This window comes from Enhydra lutris, unplaced genomic scaffold (genome assembly GCF_002288905.1).
Source record: "Enhydra lutris kenyoni isolate GAN:26980312 unplaced genomic scaffold, ASM228890v2 scaffoldscaffold3, whole genome shotgun sequence".
Taxonomy (NCBI): Eukaryota; Metazoa; Chordata; class Mammalia; order Carnivora; family Mustelidae; genus Enhydra; species Enhydra lutris.
Window position 1 is genome coordinate 43,994,084 of NW_019154087.1, and position 19,517 is coordinate 44,013,600.

Below are 19,517 nucleotides of genomic sequence, written 5' to 3' on the forward strand. Positions count from 1 at the left end.
GAACATATCCTATCTGGTTATCTTTTATATGGCTTTTCCCCCCTCCCAGGAAAATTCCCCTCCCCCAACAAGGGTTAAAGACTTAATTCTCTTAATTATTCTAATGAATTCCCCAAATCTCCTATGAATACCTAATACAAAGTTAAGCACATAAAAGAACATACTTAAACATAACATATATAACCATTGACGCAGTAACTGAAAGTCATCCTTTAAGAGAAAACCACTAAATTCAAAACAGAGCATGATATGGGGGATAAAAAACACTGTGACTAAAAACCAGAGGATAGCCTGATTCTGAATTCAAAATTCTTGATTTCTTGGGGCGCCTGGGTGGCTCAGTGGGTTAAGCCACTGCCTTCGGCTCAGGTCATGATCTCAGAGTCCTGGGATCGAGCCCCGCATCGGGCTCTCTGCTCAGCAGGAAGCCTGCTTCCTTCTCTCTCTCTGCCTGCCTCTCTGCCTACTTGTGATCTCTCTGTCAAAATTCTTGATTTCTTTTGCCATGCTATCATGACCACATAATAAAAGTCTTAATTTTGAGTCCAAGTCATCACCTCAGGATTGCTTTGAGAAAAGGAACTCAGAATCAGTAAAGGAGAACTACATTCAAGTCTCATGTCTCCAGGACCTATGTGAGTAAGAAATGAGATTTCTAAAAAGCATATAATTAAGCAGTAGCCTTAAAAGTGATTATCCAAAGTGGTCATACACTTATTGCTCAAATTGTTCATGAAATGTACCATGTTGTACTGCTACTACAAACATCAAGTGGTTTTTATTTCAAAAGTAATGAGGGGCACCTGGGTGGCTCAGTGGGTTAAAGCCTCTGCCTTCGGCTCGGGTCATGATCTCAGGGTCCTGGGATCAAGCCCCGCATCGGGCTCTCTGCTCCGCGGGGAGCCTGCTTCCTCCTCTCTCTCTGCCTGCCTCTCTGCCTACTTGTGATTTCTCTCTGTCAAATAAATAAAATCTTTAAAAAAAAAAAAAAAGTAATGACAAAGTTTTTTAAAAAAAATTATGTTCCTAGTGGCACAAACATCATGAGTCAAGAATTCGGGTTGGCAAGGCAGTTCACCTGAGCCAAGAACTGGTATACAGAGATACTCGCCAAGAATGAACAAGAATTTTATGGGCCATCTGGCAAAGAGAAGTTTTGAGAAAATCCATCTATCAGCCTTTGGAGGAATTGGACAGGAAGTGTGTAAACTCCCGAGAGAAGGAAAATGCATGATACTGTATAAGAGCACTGATTATGAGGCTATGTCTGGATAGTTCCTTGGCTTCTCAACCTGTGTTAATAACATTCTGAGCCAGAGAATTCTTTGTCACGAAGATGGTCATTATCCTCCCTGGTCTCTCCCCACTGCATGCCAGCTGCACTCTCTCTCTTGACCACTTACAATGTCTCAAATGCCACAAATGATCAAATGCCACATGTCCACTGGTGTGGTCTGGGGAGGTCAGGGCATTGTCCCTGGATGAGAACTACTAACCTAGACTGATAGCTGAAGAAGAGCTTCACTAACAGACAGAACCAGACTTAACTGGTTAATGACTATTCATTCCCACAGACCCACACACAAAGATCACAAAACAGACTGGGACAATTTTCCAAGTAACTGAAAACCTTCAGGCCCCTTCCAATTTCAACAACTTATGCTCTGTTTGATATTACATATTAAAGACTTAAAAATGAGCATAAATCTTAACTTAGCTACAAAGAAAAATGTTTAATACATTTATTATTTAGTTGTTTTTAATCATGAAAATTTGGAAACCAGCTAAATGCCCAGCAAAAACCATTTAGTTGAGTAAACTGAACTATGGTCATACAAAGGAACATACCATGCAGTCATTAAAAATATTTAAGTATATTTAATGATGTTGTTCCTAAAACCACAGAATGAAAATGTAAATAGAAAGGTAAGAAACAATACAATGTTATTTTTTATATTATACACCCCCCACATATTTATACAGAATGCACAAGGAAAAAAAGTTTCAAACAGTAGCTACCAGAATACTATAAATATCAATGTTTGGGGGGAAGGATTACAGGAGTTCCCCCTCCCCATTCATGTACTTTTTTAATGTAATTAGTATTTTTAATCCCATATATCTACAACTTCTAAATCTTTGGAAGACAGACCATTTTGGGTATTCGTTTAAAGAGAGCCTAAAATGAGATAGATTTTGAAACATTCGTGTAGCCCTTAGGGCAAAGTTTGAGAAGACTGAAACTACTTATATTATTATTTATTGTTCATTTTTAAAAACCAATTCTTTTATAAACAGAGCACAATACTTAGGGTCACAATGTGGTTCTATCACTTACTAAATGCATGACCCCTGATACAGAACATTTCTGCGCCTCAATTTCTTCATTTGTAAAACAGGCTTATATAATTGAACCTGTGCTACAGGGTTGCTGTGAGAACAGTCAACGCATGTGAAGCATCTGGAGTAGTGCCCAGCACACAGCATATGCTCAATAAATATCAGCTGCTATGATTTGCTATTGTTCCTTTATACTGAGGGGAACCTCATTATTAGGGAAAATCTACTATAAATAACACACAGGAATCCAGCATCATTCTTATGTAACATTAATATAAAAAAATTTCAGACCTGAGATAGACCTGATAAGATTTTAAAGCAAACGTACATCTGTGAATGAGGTCAGAAAAACTGAGATCAAGACCTATTAAAATAATAATCTTGTTTTTGGTAATGAACAGCAAAAAGTTGTTCTATTAGTTAAAAAATATGAAAACTTCTGTTTGAACCAATTTATTCTAATATGGTTATCTGCTAGGAATTGAAAACAGAAAAACTTACATTACATTTATTAGATATGACTAACCAGTGTTTTTTGTTATGACCTATGGGGTAGTAAAATCAACTTAGTAAGTCACATCCAGCATTTTTGTTCAATAATATAGAATATCAAACAAAATAAATCAGAGGGTATCGTGCACAGTAATACAAGAACTGCTTCATAATATTTTTGCAACTGTTAAAATACACATTTGTGTGTTTCTTGGGATGTGGTGTAAAATGTATCTCCTACTGTGTGTCACAGTCAAAAAAGTTGGAAAAACACTGTTCTATACCAACATTTAAGATTTCACACATTGATCTGGATAAAAGCTTGTATTTATTTTGCTTTTATAAATTTCATAGTTCATATTAGTGAAGCATACAATGGAGGGCAATATAAGAGTAGCTCAAATTTGGTGGTGGCCAAACATTCAAAACCAAAGCAAACATAAATTGGTATATAAAGGGCTGCAGAGTTTTGGTTGATAATTTTAAACTTAGTTAAAAGAAAAAAATGACCTATTTCCATCTGGCATTTGAAAAACAGCGAACAGAGAACACAGAATTTTCTTTATTAGATGTTCCAATACCAGAAAAGGTAACCTGATGTGGTGAATGGATCACTCACTGGAGAAATGTGACAAATTAGGGCAAGAATCCCAGGTCTGCATCATCCTAGCTCTGTAACCTTCCCCAGTTAACCTCTCAGATTCAGTTTTTTCATATTTCACAAGACTGTAAGGACTAAATGAAAGAAGGTACATCAAGCATTTAGTACCATGCCTCACATATGGTGAAAAAGTATAAGCCTTCCTTTCACAGCTCCAAAACTTAGAAAAAGTGAGATTTATGACATCAACCAGCATAACTTCACAACTTCTTTTGAGCACCCAGTCATCTTCCTCCCATCATACCTTGAAGATAAACCAGACAGAGCTTTCTTGAGGATCTCAGGGGTTCTATCTGAAGATAATGGAATTTCAGGAATATCAGAATCTGTTCTGGAATCCAAGTCTCCATATCTGTCATCAATATCTGTTTCCTAAAATTAAAGAAAAAGGAAAATCACTTTGCAAAATTGAAAAAGAAAAAAGGACATGCTTGTCAATGCAAGTGTTTATGGCTCAGTGCGTCAAACCTCAGTTATGTAACTTGAAACAAAGAAACAACTATTAACTTATCTTGATAACCAAGCACTGTTGTACTTCTCTGTTAGGAAAGTTTGTGATATTTGCTAAAATCTATCAATATAAAGGATTAATTTAAACAAAAGACACAAATAGAAACTTCCTATAGTATCTAAATTAGAAATTTATCAACAAGAATCAAACGTTTGTTGTTTTGCTACTTAACGGGGAGAACATGGGGTTAATTCCATGTAAATTCTGACCAACTGTGCACAATCCCTTTTTTATCTGATTACAATCAAAGCATCAACAACAAAAGCAGATTCTTACACTGGCACAGCATTATATACATATGTATATATGTACTTTCACTTCCCTCATTCTTATTAGATCCTCCAGAGACAATCTCAGTGAAGCAGGTCAAACAGACATTATCATCTCTGTTTTACTGATAAATAATTAGGATCAAAAGCATTTGCTTTGATGGTAGTATTTTTTTCACCATAAAGTGAGTTAAAGCCCAAACTGCCTTCTAAGAGTACATGCACAGGAGCTGTGTGTGTATACTGGGGCCTTTAGACAAAGTGGTCACTGTGGAATTTCCAGGGATAGACTGGCCAAGGAATTTTAAGAACACAGCTGCCTGGGGCACTAGGGTGGCTCTGTTGGTAAGTATCTACCTTTGGCTCAGGTCATGATCTCAGGCTTCTTGCTCAGTGGGGAGCCTGATTCTCCCTCTCCCTCTGCCTGCCACTCCCCCTGCTTGTGCTCTCTCTCTCTGTGTCAAATGAATAAAATCTTAGGAAAAAACAAAAACAAAAACGAAACAGAGCTGCCTGATGTTGTTTTAAAGTTGTTTGTTCTGCTGTAACGTGTCTCTACTCCTATGTCTTTCCCTCTCTTAAATTCACCACCACCCAAGCAACCTTGAGTAAAGAGTGCTACACATATGTGTGCTTTAGGAGAGTGGTTTACAGATGGGTAAACTGAGGCAAAGGGGGCTGAACTGGGGAGGATGAAAATATAGGTGAATACAAGTAGAAGGAGCACTGAGCAGAGCACTGGGCCACAAGTGATCCTAGGAATGAGAGTGCCTAGGAATTCAGAGTGTTCAGGAATTTCAAACCCAGCTCCGTCCCTATGGGCAACAAAATTTTGGTAAATTTCATTACCCCTTTTACCTGTTTCTTCAACCATAAAATAAAAGCATTTAATATAATGCTGAGGCCTAAGTCAAAGTAGTAGTAAGCTATGATTATGATTGAACCAAGTCTTCCAATTCCTCATTAAATAGCTCACCAAATAAAATTTTAGCCTTGGGGGAGTATTTTCAGTTTTCATAAAGCAGTAATAAACTTTCATTGACTAACTATAACTTTCTTATTAAACAATTATTAAATTAAATGTGTCATTATACCAAATATGACAAATGAAATAGACATGCTGAATTACCACTGTGACAGAGTCAGCTGTCCCCAAAGCAGCTTAAACAGAGAGAGATGCTGACTAATAAACCACCAGACAGAACATCCCCTGAAAATCTCAGAGCACCTGCTGTCAGTCTGACTTGCCAGCATGTCTTTGACATCCAGAATAATGGAACACATGACTTTCTCCCCACCCTCCCTTTTCTCTGCTACTCTTCTTTAACCTTCAGTAACTCGGTGTTGCTGGCATGGTGTGAGCAGTAGTAGAGATGGTGACTAATGGATGTGGCTCCCTAAGGCAACGTCATCATGTTGCCCAAAGAGCATGACTAGGAACCACAAGTTGCTGGCACTAATTTCACTTCTACTCTATTAGTGTGATGAAACACAAATTACTTAACCCTTTGGTTAAGATACTCAGCCTTTGGTTGCCCCATAAAACAAAAGCATTGCGCTGTAACACAAACTGCACTCCTTCAAACACTAAAGCTCTCAACAAGCCACTTGAAATTCTACTTGGCAATAATGGTGACGTGCCACAAGCCCCCTCGCATGCACACGTTCTCCAATAGCTGCTCTCCTTTTATTTTTATTATTTAAACTTCTGATTTCTATTTTACATACCTTAGAGAAACACAAAATGAAACACTTAAGATTTAACTAGGCTTCTTCAATTCCAATTAGTAACTAAGGAATAAAAGATAATTCTGAAATAATGACATTTTACAGCAACGTTACTCAATACTGCAGTGAACAGCAGAGACTCTCAGGTTTCTCTGTTTCTTGTATGGATCCTCTATTACAAAGACACCAAAACTGGCAAGGAAAATGAGTGTGATTGGAGATCCCAGGAAAGAAGGAACTAGTACTACAATGATCAACTAGAGCCATGAAGCAGAACATAAAATGTTTAAGAAGACCAAATTAGGGGCTTTTTCTCAAGCCTGTAATATAAAGATGACAATTCTCCACTTTTCCTCTTATGCCCTGTTCTCTTCCAGCCCTATACCAGGTGATTCCATGGTAGCTTGCCTCTTCATCTCTCTGTGAACTCAATAATTCCCAATAGACCTGCATCTCTAGCTTCCATTTCCGGGTGTGTGGGCATTCCATGAACATCATCTGAAATCCAACATAAGCAAACCGACCTATTGTTTCCACACCAAACCTGCCCGTTCTGTATCCCCTACTTAGGTGAAAACACCACCACCAAAACAGTTCAACAATTAACTCAGGTTTGAAACTTGGCTATCGACTTAACACCTGCAATTCTTTGTACCAAAACTCATTCAGTTGGGCCCAAGCCTATCATTCATCTTTCCCCTCCCTCTCCATCCTCACCCACTGTTCAATCCTTGCTGAGCATCACCCTCTCTCAGCAGCTCATCCCCCTGCTCTCTCTAATCCATTCTTTTTAAAGATGTACTTATTTGAGAGAGAGAGAGAGAACATTTGCACGGGCAGGGGCAAGGGCAGAGGGACAGGGAGAATCTCTCTCTTTTTTTTTAAGATTTTATATATTTGAAAGAGAGAGGGAGAGTAAGCATGAGAGAGAGTGAGAGAGAGAGAGAAAGCCAGCAGGAGGAGAGGTGGAGGGAGAAGCAGGCTCCCCACTGAGAAGGGAGCTTGATGCGGAATTCCATCCCAGGAGCCCATCACGACCTGAGCCGAAGGCAGCTGCTTAACCAGCAGAGCACCCAGGCACCCTGAGAGGGAGAATGTCAAGCGGACTCCTTGCAGAGCAGCGGGCAGCTCAGTCCTACGACCCTGAGATCATGACCTGAGCTGAAAGCAAGCATCGGATGCTTAATCAACTGAGCCACCCAGGCATCCCTCTAATTCATTTTCAACATAAAAAGCATCTTTATTAATTGCAAATCTGATTTATCACTTTACCGCCTATCAAAATTACCAGGATAAAGTCAAACTACTTAGCATTGTTTTTACTGTTTTTCACATGGGACCCTGCTCTTCCAGCCACTGTTTGATGACTCCCCAGTTTTCACACATAGAGAGTGCCATCCTCTCTTGAATCCATATGTTTGTTCTACGTACAAAGTACAACTTGTACTTTCTCTCTTGGTCTCATCCCAGTTCCAATCTTCTCTTCCCCATTTCTCAAACCTAGCTACTGCCCACTCATCCTCTGACCTCAGCTTCAAGGTTGTTTCCTTTGGAAATGTCCTCCCTCTTCCCTGACCCCCAGCTTCAGGTTGGCTGCTCTTCAACTGTGTTCCCACCATACCCCTAATTCTTACTTATTAGTTTATATTAAAGTTATTTGTTTGGTTATCTTCATTTTCCAGGAGTCCATAGCCTTTGTGAGAAGAAGAAAATACATTCACTGGCTGCCCTCTTAAATCCCAAGAGGCCAGCAGAGGAACTTGTCCCCATGGCTGACATAATAAGAAGTTCTCATCTGTTCTTGCTAGCTGAGTCTTGGTCAAGTTACCTCATGCGGGACCTCAGATGCACTTATTTATGTAAAATGAAGGCTTCTGACCACAAAGGACTACTATTTTCCAAATATTAAATTTTAATGAAAATATGTCTAGGAAATGACGGCTGAAAGTTGAAGAAATCAATTTCTTTATTACCCTGTAAATTTAATTTCTATAGTACAAGTAAACTTAGAAAATAAGAGCAAAACACTTTAAAAACACTGATTTAAGTCTTTGCTAAATTTTTGGCTCATTCTGATTTCCCCCAATGACACCCAATTTCATTATACATTAAAATCATACATCTTACATTTTCATTCATATGGGTTTTAAGTTCCAAATCAGAAGTAAAGATCCCTGAAGGCAAAATCCATGGGATAATACAAAAAAAAACTTAGAAATCTGAGAAGTTCTATTCAAAGGTAAAATATTACTAACACCACAAATTTGCATTCTATCTGAAATCATAATTAGTGCTGGGCTCTCCATCAGGCTAAGGGCTAAGAGAAATAATGCCTTTAGCTCTTCTTGCCTTTTGGAAGGAAGAACAATTTACGTGCACTAAGGGTGATTAAACCTGTCCTTGGATATTTTCTGCAATGTGTGAACCTTGACTGGATCTTGGTTTGAAGGGAAAGGGCAGAGGAAGAGGGGAATCTCAAATACACACTTGGCAGCAAATACGAAAATATGAATATGGACTGTAAATAGGAAAGTTAATTTTTTTAGATAACAATAATGGTATTGTGGTTACAAAGGAGACTGTCTTTAGGAGATGCATGATTTAATATTAGAAGTGAAGAGCGACAAGGTCTTCAACTTATTTTCAAATAGTTCATTAACTAAATATTAGCATATGCATATATGGGAAGATAAAGCAAATCTGGCAAAATCTTAACAATTGTTTAGTCTAAGTGCTAAGTGTACAGATAATCACCATACTAGCCTTTTAACTTTTCCACCGTAGAAACTTTTATAATAAAAAGCTAGGAAGGGGCGCCTGGGTGGCTCAGTGGGTTAAAGCCTCTGCCTTCAGCTCGGGTCATGATGCCAGGGTCCCGGTATCAAGCCCAGCGTTGGGCTCTCTGCTTGGCGGGGAGCCTGCTTCCCCCTCTCGCTGTTTCTGCCTGCCTCTCTGCCTACTTGTGATCTCTGTTAAATAAATAAATAAAATCTTTTAAAAAAATTAAAAAAACAAAAGCTAGGAAAAAATTCAAAACTAAAAAATACACTGTTTGGAGATACAAATATTTTGTGAACCTATCAAGAGAAGGAAATACTGAATAGAAAGTTCAAGCCATAATTACCTAGGTGCCTAAATGGTTCCTTACAATCATGATCCTTTTGTACCAATTCTATATTTATTAGTAACAATATAAATTATTATAAGTAGTACTACCACGTGCAAAATTCCAGGGGGCACCATTTACATTAAAACTTATGTGAATAGTGCCCCAGGGCTGTTCAAAGACAACACAGAAACAGTTCAAGTACGGACACAGTAAGTGGGTGAAAAGAAAAGAAAAGCCAAAAACTTGAAAGAGATATGATTCGAAATTTGTTTTCCAGATCTGGATTTTTGTATTTCGAGGTAAAATGTAAAGCCTCAGATGGGCTTAATAAACATTTGCTACCCCACCACACTACACCATTTTCAAATAATCTGCTTGGAAAAGGAAGGTGGCACTGAGACCAATCGTAACTGCCAAGGTTTGGTCCCACCTGGGCCAGACAGACGTTGAGGTCAGGCTGGCTTCATCAGCCTTACACACAGCTCTTCAATAGCTGGCTATAAGCACTGGCAAACAAAGTGAACTAAGAGCATAACCAGGAAACAGAAGGGCAACACCGCTTTCCTAGCCACCAAGTTAGCACAAAGGAGCTTTAAATTCCCATTGCTATGAGCTCCTCGTGCTGCCCTAGACTCTTGTTTCTCCCTTTCTGTGCACTCCAATTTTTTATTTAAAAGGAAGCTTATAGTGTGGATAGTTCTGAGTCTTAAGCAAACAAATGTTCAATGACATGATATGAAAAATAACTTTGACCTCTCCCTGTGGATAAGAAAATTAGTAAACACTTAGAAAGATACCTAAACTTGGCCTGTGATCAATAATCAATTGATCACTAATGAAATTAGTTGCTCTTCTGGAGTCACTTCAAAATGTGGTATCATTCTCATCAAACAGGTTCTGAAACTTTCCCAACTAAATGAATCAAAGTATAAACACTTATAAAATTAAAACGAAGGATTTCTTCTCCCAATGAATCACAAAATAAGTGAATAAGAAACTATTTTGGGGGGCAGCTGGGTAGCTCCGTAGGTTAAGCGTCTGCCTTTAGCTCAGGTCATGATGCCAGGGTCCTGGGATCAAGTCCCACGTCTGGCTCCCAGGAGGGAGTCTGCTTCTCCCTCTCCCTCTGCCTGCCAGTTCCCCAGCTTGTGCTCACTCTCTTTCTGTCAAATAAATAAATAAAATCTTAAAAAAAAAAAAAGAAACTATTTTAGGTTTTTTGCTGTTGTTCTGAGAGAGCACAATGCACACACACACACTTGCACACACAAGTCAGGGAGGTAGGGGCAGAGACAGAGAATCTTAGGCAGGATCCATGCCCAGGTCAGAGTCTGATGTGGGGCTCAAACTCATGACCCTGAGGGCGCCTGGGTGGCTCAGTGGGTTAAGCCGCTGCCTTCGGCTCAAGTCATGATCTCAGGGTCCTGGGATGGAGCCCCGCATCGGGCTCTCTCCTCAGCAGGGAGCCTGCTTCCCCCTCTCTCTCTGCCTGCCTTTCTGCCTACTTGTGATCTCTGTCTGTCAAATAAATAAATAAAAAGTCTTTAAACTCATGACCCTGAGATCATGACCAGAGCCAAAATCAAGAGTCTGATGCTTAATTGACTGAGCCACCCAGGGGCCCCTAGAAACTATTTTTTTTTTTATTTGAATCCAGGTGCTTAAAATCACAGATTTATAGGTTTTCAGCTAAAAGGTTCTAACTAAATTCAGAAGAGCCAAATTAGTTTTTAAAAAATCAAACAAAGTGGTAATAGTAACAAAAAGTTCCTTAGTAAATTTTAATTAATTTTATAAATTTAGGGCCACATAATTTTCTCCTTTACATTTTTTTTACTCAGAAAATTTAGGGTAAATCCCAGTTCTTAATACATGTGACCCTGGGAAAGGAATTTAGCTTTCCTCAGGTGTAAACCAAGGTTATCTCCCTTGTCTACACACAACTGTTAAGAGATTCAAATTGGTATTATATACAAGTGAATATTTTGCAAACTATAAATTACTTTATTACCTTTATTCCATACAGTTAAAGTCCACAGTCCAAGAAATTATGATATATTCTATTAGTTATTGAGCAACAAACAAATCTCGGCCTCACCCCTTTTCTCAAAGGTACAAAAAGAGCCACAAAAAAAAAAAGATGACAGTTAATCAGAACCTCAAACAAAATAGGCATCCAACAAGTATTTACTGAATGCAGAGAAGCAATGCAAGCTTCACGAAACATGTCTGTATACAATTTCTTAAATGACCTATTTTCCTTATAGTGACTCAAAACCTGTATTTTTTTAAAGACATTCCTAACCACAGAGGAAAGAAAAACAGAAAAAAAAAAAAAACCTTTGTTTTTAGCTGTGCTATGCATGAAGAAACATGTGAAGTTTTATTTTACAAAAAGGCATATACATAAACATAAAGGATAATCATACTTTACATATATACAACATACTTCTTCTGTATGAGATAATTTTCCAGGGTACTACTTTAAACTGTCCCACTTTCCCCTAGTACATTTATGACAAACAAAATATTGTTTGCATCAAAAAGTTCCACAAGTACACATCCAAAGCCTGATGCAGCTGATGACATCATACGATAAAATTTCTCAAAATACTAAGAAAATAAACTGTTTTAAGACCAAAGATCACAAACGGTAAGTAAAAACTCACATGGGGACACCAAGATTTTCTTTAGATGTCCCAAGAATAATATAAAGCATAATTTAAAGACAGGAGAAGAAACTACCCACCCTCACCTCCAAAAGTTTACTGCATACATTAGCATGACTTTAAAATGTGGCTGTCTACATTAGCAGAACTGTACTATTCCTGGACACTCGATCTGGAAATCAGATCTTCTGAAATACACAGCAACTCTTTAAGGGGAAGCATCAACAAATAAATTTCTTTCTAAGATTCTCTGAACTTTTGCCTTAAAATCATTACATGACTCTTGCCACCAACCCCAAACTGTTACTTGTGATCTTTACTCAATCCTAAATAAGACCTTGCATTGAAAGACCTGCCTCAAGCCAAACTTCCAATTCTCATTAAATCTAACCTTGCCTTTCCCACTCCAAGACTCAGCCAATGCTCTGTTAAGGTGCTGTTCTCCCTCAGTGCAGGAAGTCATAAACTCACCTTTGTCTTATCAATTGGTTGGTTGGTGATATTTGGGGAGCCAGCATTCAAAAAATGTTGTTAAATAAAATGAATATGCTGCAAATGATAAAAGAATCATGGAAAATTACTTAGGTGGTAATATTGACTAATAACTGATCAACAATTGGGGAGTATTAGTCTAAAAAGTATTCTAATGTCTATATCTAAATATTAGTATTTATTAATGGCCTAGATTTAAATGAAAAAATAAAAAAGAAAATGTTTATTACACTTACAGTTGATACTAAGACAATCCACAGAGAAGTATGCCAAAATGCAGAATTTATAGAAACACAAGTTCCTAAACTAAAAGTTTGTTTTAAAAAATACTAAAATTATTTTATGGAAGAAACTACACACATCTGAAATGGGGAAGGACAGAAATTAACTGACCAGACTGTTTCGCCCTCAACCTCACAACCCAAAATCTGTACTGAAGTAGCAGCCTCACATACAAGCATACCAGGGACTCTGTCCCATAGCACACTATTCCACATGCGTCCCCTTTACTAGCCCAACTTCCATGTGCACCCCCTTCTCTCCTACCTTTGGTCCAGGAAATCAGGTCTTAGCTTGACTTCCAACTGCTCAACCCCTCTCAATCCATCCAGAGCTTCAAGAACCCACTCTGGCCTTAAGTCCACTTTCCCATCTACCCTAACTTGTGGTCTGGCCTTGCTGATTTATTTGTTCGTTCTTTTGGCATTCTTGACCTGGCATTTCCAGGCTGAAATCACACCTAGTGCCTTTCTTAGCTATTAAATGGTGGCTACTCCTAACACTCATAGCTGCCATGAGGAACAAGACAAGTAAGATGTTACCAAGAGCAGACAGCCCCAAGATGAGCTACTTTGACATGAACATTATTTTGAATTAAAAGCAATCAAAACCCAGCAGACTGAAGAAAATCTCTTTATCTACCCCCCCCCTCAGTGCCTGATTAGAATTTAGATCAAGGACCTACTCCAGGTAGAGAGCTATCACCATAGATAACTATATTATACTATAAACTAAGTCTGATAGGGAGGAATCTAGCTACGCCTGTTTGATCAAAGTCCTCCATGTCCCATTATTTCTCAGTGGCCCAGCAAACATGTTGTTTATCAAACTTTTACTCTTTTTCATCTTTCTATAAAATTGCCTTCCTTCCCTCCAAATCCCAGATCCCTACCCCCTCTCTCCTTATATACTATATGTACCCCTTTCTCCTTCTGTACCATATATAACTCATGTTGCTCGTCTTTAGAATTTTCATGTCTAGGAGGCATCTGGGTGGCTCAGTGGGTTAAAGTCTCTGCCCTTGGCTCAGGTCATGATCCCAGGTTACTGGGATCAAGCCCCTCATAGGGCTCTCTGCTCAGCAGGGAGCCTGCTTCCTCCCCTCTCTCTGCCTGCCTCTCTGCCTACTTGTGATCTATGTCTGTCAAATAAATAAATAAAATCTGAAAAAAAAAAAAAGAATTTCCATGTCTATCTCTATTTCCTGTACATATAAAATTAAAGTTTATTTTGTCCTGTTAATCTGTCTTATGTCAATTTCATTCTTAGTCCAACTAGGAAGACTTTGAAGGGCAGAGGAAAGTCTTCCTCCTTGATAATGTAAAAGTACTCTGTGAACTTTAAATCACTCTACAAGCATCAACTACTATGACCAATACTGCTACTGAGTTAAGAACTATGCTAATTTGCAACATAACAAATTCATGTTATTTTAGTTGAATTGAATCTTCACTGCATGATAATTCTATTAGTTGCCTCTTGGTCCCTTCATGTCACACTCCCTAAAATAATACTCCAAACAGGTCCCAGTCAGAGATGACTTCTAGTTCCAGCTCTGTTGCTTGCTCTAGGTCATTCTGGGCAATAACAACCACACATTTGACCAAGTTTATTATTTTCAAATATATATATACGTATATATTAAATATTAAACATATTAAATAAAAAATATATAATATGTTTAATATTTAATATATAAATATATATATAAAGATTGGGTTGAACTAAATTATTTCTAAGATCCCTTGAAGCTCTGTGGTTTTGCTCTTCAAAATGTTTCTCTATCCACCTTCGTTTCCTTCTTTACTTTCCTTGGATACCCTCATCTTCTGTACTCTCCACACCATGTCTATTTCCTTTTTCCCAGGTCTGCCCATCCTCTTCAGCATCTTCACTCTCCCTTGACTTCTTTCACTCAAATACCTATCTTCCCTTCCTTGCAAAAGGAAATTTTCACTTGAACATCCTCTCTAGCCGCTATCGTGAACTCACTCCCCTTCACTGCTACTTCCTGACAGTAATGACCAGTACTTCACCTCTCACATTTTTCAACCTAAAACCTGGCTTCTACTACCATCTTTCCCCACTCAGTGTTCTATGCCTCACCTTTATTCCTAAATACTATTGATGATATCCTCTAAGCAATCCCTCTTCCTCTAGTTCGCAGGACCTTGTTATCTTGGTTCCTTCCCTACATCTACAACTCTGCTTTCTACGTGGGCACCTCTCAAGGTTCAGTCTTCAGTTTTCTCCCTTCTCTATTCTAATCAAAAGTTGACATTTCCAGACCCGATCTTTCATCTCAATTTCCAACACCACCTTGGATCACCTCTCTCAATTTAGAGAATGACAAACCCTGCCCAGCCCAATTCACTCATGCTCACTATCAACCTGCAAAACCACCCAAAATTTTTGCTTCTTCCCTTAAAACCTCTTAAGTTATGGATCAAAGTATGCCTGCCAGCAGGCTCTTCCTGTTTTACTCTTACTCTGATCACCCTAGTCTAGGTCCCAAAACTATTATCTAAAATACACATTCTCTCTCAACCCTTATTTCCCTGCCCCTACCAGATACAGCACAAGCCCTCATCATTTCCTTCTATACCAGTTGGGATACACTCCTATCTGGTTTCTTTGCAACAGGTATCTCCCGCTTCCAACACTTTCTCCTGACTGCTGCTAGAGTGATAGGCTAATGCCTCTGCAAAAACACTCCAGCAGCTAGCTAGGGTCCGTAAACTAAAGCCTAACCTCCTTCACAAGACTTCCAATCTCCCAACCTCATCTCCCAAATATACACAGTTTATGCTCCGGTATTATCAAGCTAATTTCAGTTCCCTATGCCTAGAGTGCTGACTCAAGAAACAGTTCCTCATGTCCTTTGCCTAGAATATCCTGCCCCAACTCTTGCACACCTGATGAGTCCCCAGGCATCTTTTCATTCCAAGCTCAACCTTCACCTCCTCTTTAAAGCTTTTGCTGTTGTCTCCAATGTAGAGTCCAAATATGCCCTCTATACTAACAGTGAGCCTTGTTCAGACTTCTAATAAATCTAACTCATATGTCTCCTGGGAGGTTCCTTAAGGGACTAGTCTTGTGATCTTTCAAGTATTACTCCAGCATTTAACAACTGGAAACATTCCCTTGCAGGTAAGACTGACTTTTTCACTGGCTAATTTCCAGAGCACAGAGCCTTCTCCCAGAATGTCTCCAGGTCTGAAGAATGAAAATGTCATATTAACAACACTATTATAAAAAGACCACAAAGTGACATAGGACTGTACTATAGCAGCAGAATATAATATACCTCCTCCACTTCATTAATTCCCCAAGAGCTCTGCCTTTATTTCTACTTGAACAGAGAAGGGACTTAAATAGTTTAAATAGACCAAATATTAACCAGCTTTTGATGTGCAAACTGATTTTAAAACTGCCCTTGACCTGGAAATACAGGTGCATTCAAATATACACCCTGATAAGAAAGGACAGATAGGGGATAGAGTTCAATGTCTCAGAGCTTGCCCAGTGAAGAGTTCCTTGTGATAAACTTTCTTGTGTGCAGCAGTATGTTAGTTTGAAAATGCTCATCATTGTCTAAGGAATCTTAACAGACTGGGTTACATATAGCAACATCTACTCTCAGCAAACAAAATCCAGCTGGGTACATATTAATGAAAACAAACAGTGCAGTATTTATAAATAAATAAATATGCAGTGAGGTAACCCAGTCACAGACAGCTAGAAACAACAGTTCTAATGAGTTAAATCAAACCACAGTAGTTTCCATTTTAAATACATTAGGGTGCTAAGTAAATTCATTCAAAAGTTACTTTATTCATGACTTCCTGAACATGTTTTCTCTTATTAAAAGCTTGTTAGCTTCTGCTGGTTAAGGAAGTCAACATGGGGAAGCTGATATTTCCTTGATTCTAAACTATACCAGTGCTAAAACAAAACAAATCTCAACCTAATTAATTCTATTTTTGGTCTAGTTTCCAAGGCATTTTTCACAAAGACTATTCTCAGTCTACTGTTTCTAGCTTTGTAACACCAACCTCAAGTAACTGGAAACTGTTATATTTTGTGTAATTCCTTGACACATATGTTCTATCACAGATTCTAATTTTATTCCTCCTGCTATCAAGGGTAGAAAATAAAAGGATCTGTCATCCCACTGATTCTAAAGTTTCATTCCTAAAGTCATTGTAAATTTATTGTTTCATGATATTCTGTGAGGTTCCTACCGGGGCTTTGAAACTTGAGTTACATCAAGTTCATCAACATCAAGTTGCAGGTGGAACCCTCCCCAAATCAGAACTGCCAGTGAGTTTCAGCAACAGTACAAACCAGAAGAAAGGGTATCAGGAAACACCTACTTCCAAAAGGCCATAGACTTGACCTTGGATAATCCACTTCACTTCTGTAACTCAAACTGCAAGACTTACTTCTAAAAACAAGGCTTCTAGGAACAGTTTAAGAGCTTTGAGCTTCTAAAATATAATGGAATTGTATAAACAGGTTTTATGAAACAATCTATTCTCTGGCCCAATTTCATAAACCATCTAGTTTAAAAGTTCATAAAAGTGCTTTGTTTTCCCAAAATCCCAATTTTGACCGCTGTATTATGGAATAATCTGAATAATCTTGAACTCTGCCTCTTTTTCTACCTTTAAATAGAATGGGAGTTAGAAGTTCTCATGAATTACCAAGCCAGGTCAGATGAAATCCACTACAGACAGAAAAAATGCACTGTCTTGGACTCAAAGGAAGCTGTAGGATTACAACTGTGTCACGTATATGATACTCTAAACAGCGCTCCCCCCCACCACCACCACCCCCGCCAAATCTATCATACGGCTGAAAGGGCAGAGAAAACGAAAACGTGCCGATGGGGGATCAAGCCCAACAAGCCAAGCTTCCAGCGTCAGGATCCAATGACATGTTAGAAATGAAGGTGCATGTCTTTAACTTTAGTTCTTCCTAACTTTGTTCCTCTGCAGAGGTGTTAGGTGGCAGCTCCTAGGGTGGCAGGTTCCTTTCTGATTCTCCTGTCCGTCTCCTGTCCGCCGGGAAGGGGAACCGGAATGGGAAGAAACTAAATTGTAATCAAGTTGAATCATCCAGCTATGCTGGGCAACCGCCGTGATCATCCCGGGAAACGCACCATCTCTGGTGCCTGGGTTCGCAACCCCACTTAAGGAGGAAATAATGCCAGGCCGGAGGAAGGCGCAGCGGGCAGTCTGCAGCCTCAGCAGACATTCCTTGGGCCCCACCCTTGCTCCCAAGTGTCCCGGCCCAAACCAGCACCTAGCCGGGGCGCAGGTGTGCGCCTCTCGGGGCTTCACTTACTTTGTCACTGGTACTCTCGGTTTCGTGGTCGCCGCCGGCCGCCTCTCCCTCGCGAGGTGGCGGCGTCACCGCTCCCCCGGGGCCGGGACAGCCTCCCCGGTGCCTCAGCTCCAACATCTCCCGCTCCCGCGCGGCCGTGGCGGCCTCCTCCAGAGCCCCGAAACCCGAGCTGCGCGCGGGGTCGCACTGGTTGGCTACTCTGCCCCCCTGGCAACGTCGCACTCGACGTCCGGCAGAGCTGCGGCCACTAACACACCCCCACCGTGGAGGCGCCGCCGTCGCGCCGGGTCACCCCCAAAACGGCATCAACGAGCGAGCGCTCGAGGCCGCCTCGGGCGAGCGCGGCGGCGGCGGAGGGGCGAGCGCCAGCGCCGGGGTCGGCTCGGAGTGCGGGGCAGGCTCGGGGCACCCGGCCCGAGCGGAGAAGGCGGGGACGCGGCCCGGCACGGCCGCCGGTTGCCAGGTGCGCGTCTCCACGCAAAGGCCCAGGTGGGAGGAGGAGAAGGGGCGGGGAGGGAAGGAGGAAGCGTGACCTGCTTTCGCGCTTCACCCGGCGCCCGCCGCCTCTGCCCAGGCACTCCCCGCCCCGCCTGCGGACTCTGGAGTCGGCTGGTCCCGGCCCCCCTACACCTTTCTCTAGGCTCTTGCCTCCCGCAGCCAGGTCACGCGCCGCAGGCCCCGCCCCGGCCCGCCCCTCTGCGCTGCACTGCGGTTCCCACAGCCCCGCCTCCCCCGCGAAGGGGTGACGTCACGACCCCCCACGGCTCCACCCCCGTCTCTGCACGCACACAGGTGGGGGGCTTGAGAAAAGGTGGGAGCGGCGAGGGCTGGAGAAAAGGGGAGGAGCGGGGAGGTGGGCCGAGCGCGGAGCTTAGCGGTGAAGTTGAGAGCTTGTGGCCTCGTCCCGGAGGAGCCAGAAGGCTGGAAGAACTGAGGGAAGACGCCTGGTAAATATTGACAGCAGTATGCCCTACCACCCCCTTCAGATGACTCTATGGCCGCATCAGCTTGGTCCACCGTGGCGTGCCGGAGCTTCAGAGGCGTCCAGAAGCAGAAACTTGTCTGGCAGGCTGGACTCGTTGACTTCGCAGCGTTCTAGCCCAGTGTCATGACATTGAAAATAGATTTGGAGAGATGCATTTACCCCACTGAGTGTCCTGGGATGGGTTGGTCAGTTTCAGTCACAAACCCAAGCTCTGTCTCCTAGAAACTCGAGTACTGGATCTCACAAAATTCACTGCCTAGGGTCCAAAGAGAGAACCCAAACCCTAAAACTGCCGCAGGGTGCAGTTACCAACCAGCTAATCTCTAATCAGTCGTGGATCTTGGGCTGCTAAAGTTGGAACAGGGAGGGCACAAGATCCACATTAATTCCATTCCAAATCCTGTTAGAAGGTGATTAGTTTTCTTGACATGTATCCACCGCCTGGTCATTGTTGATAGACTGACAAATCTGGGGTGGGGTGGGGGGAAGTAGGGGGAAACAGGCCATCGCACAAACGGAACAACGTTCAGGAAGACGCCCCTAGGAGAAATAAATCAATAAATGAAATTTCTCAAGGTCATTACTAACACATTGAAAATAAGTAAGATCATTACCAACACACTGGTCTGAAAA

The 19,517-nt window shown here is 40.9% G+C and overlaps 1 protein-coding gene across 1 annotated transcript in view; it reads right to left on the reverse strand.

The window, feature by feature from the left end:
* Positions 1-18,016, reverse strand: part of LOC111155951 (CDP-diacylglycerol synthase 1) — a 64,137-nt gene extending 46,121 nt beyond the window's left edge. The window contains exons 1-2 of the mRNA XM_022516437.1: positions 17,900-18,016; positions 3,738-3,865 (exon numbers count right to left, since the gene is read on the reverse strand). Of these exons, the coding sequence (XP_022372145.1) occupies positions 3,738-3,865; positions 17,900-18,016 (245 nt within the window). The remainder of the gene's footprint in view (positions 1-3,737; positions 3,866-17,899) is intronic.
* Positions 18,017-19,517: the final 1,501 nt, after the last annotated feature.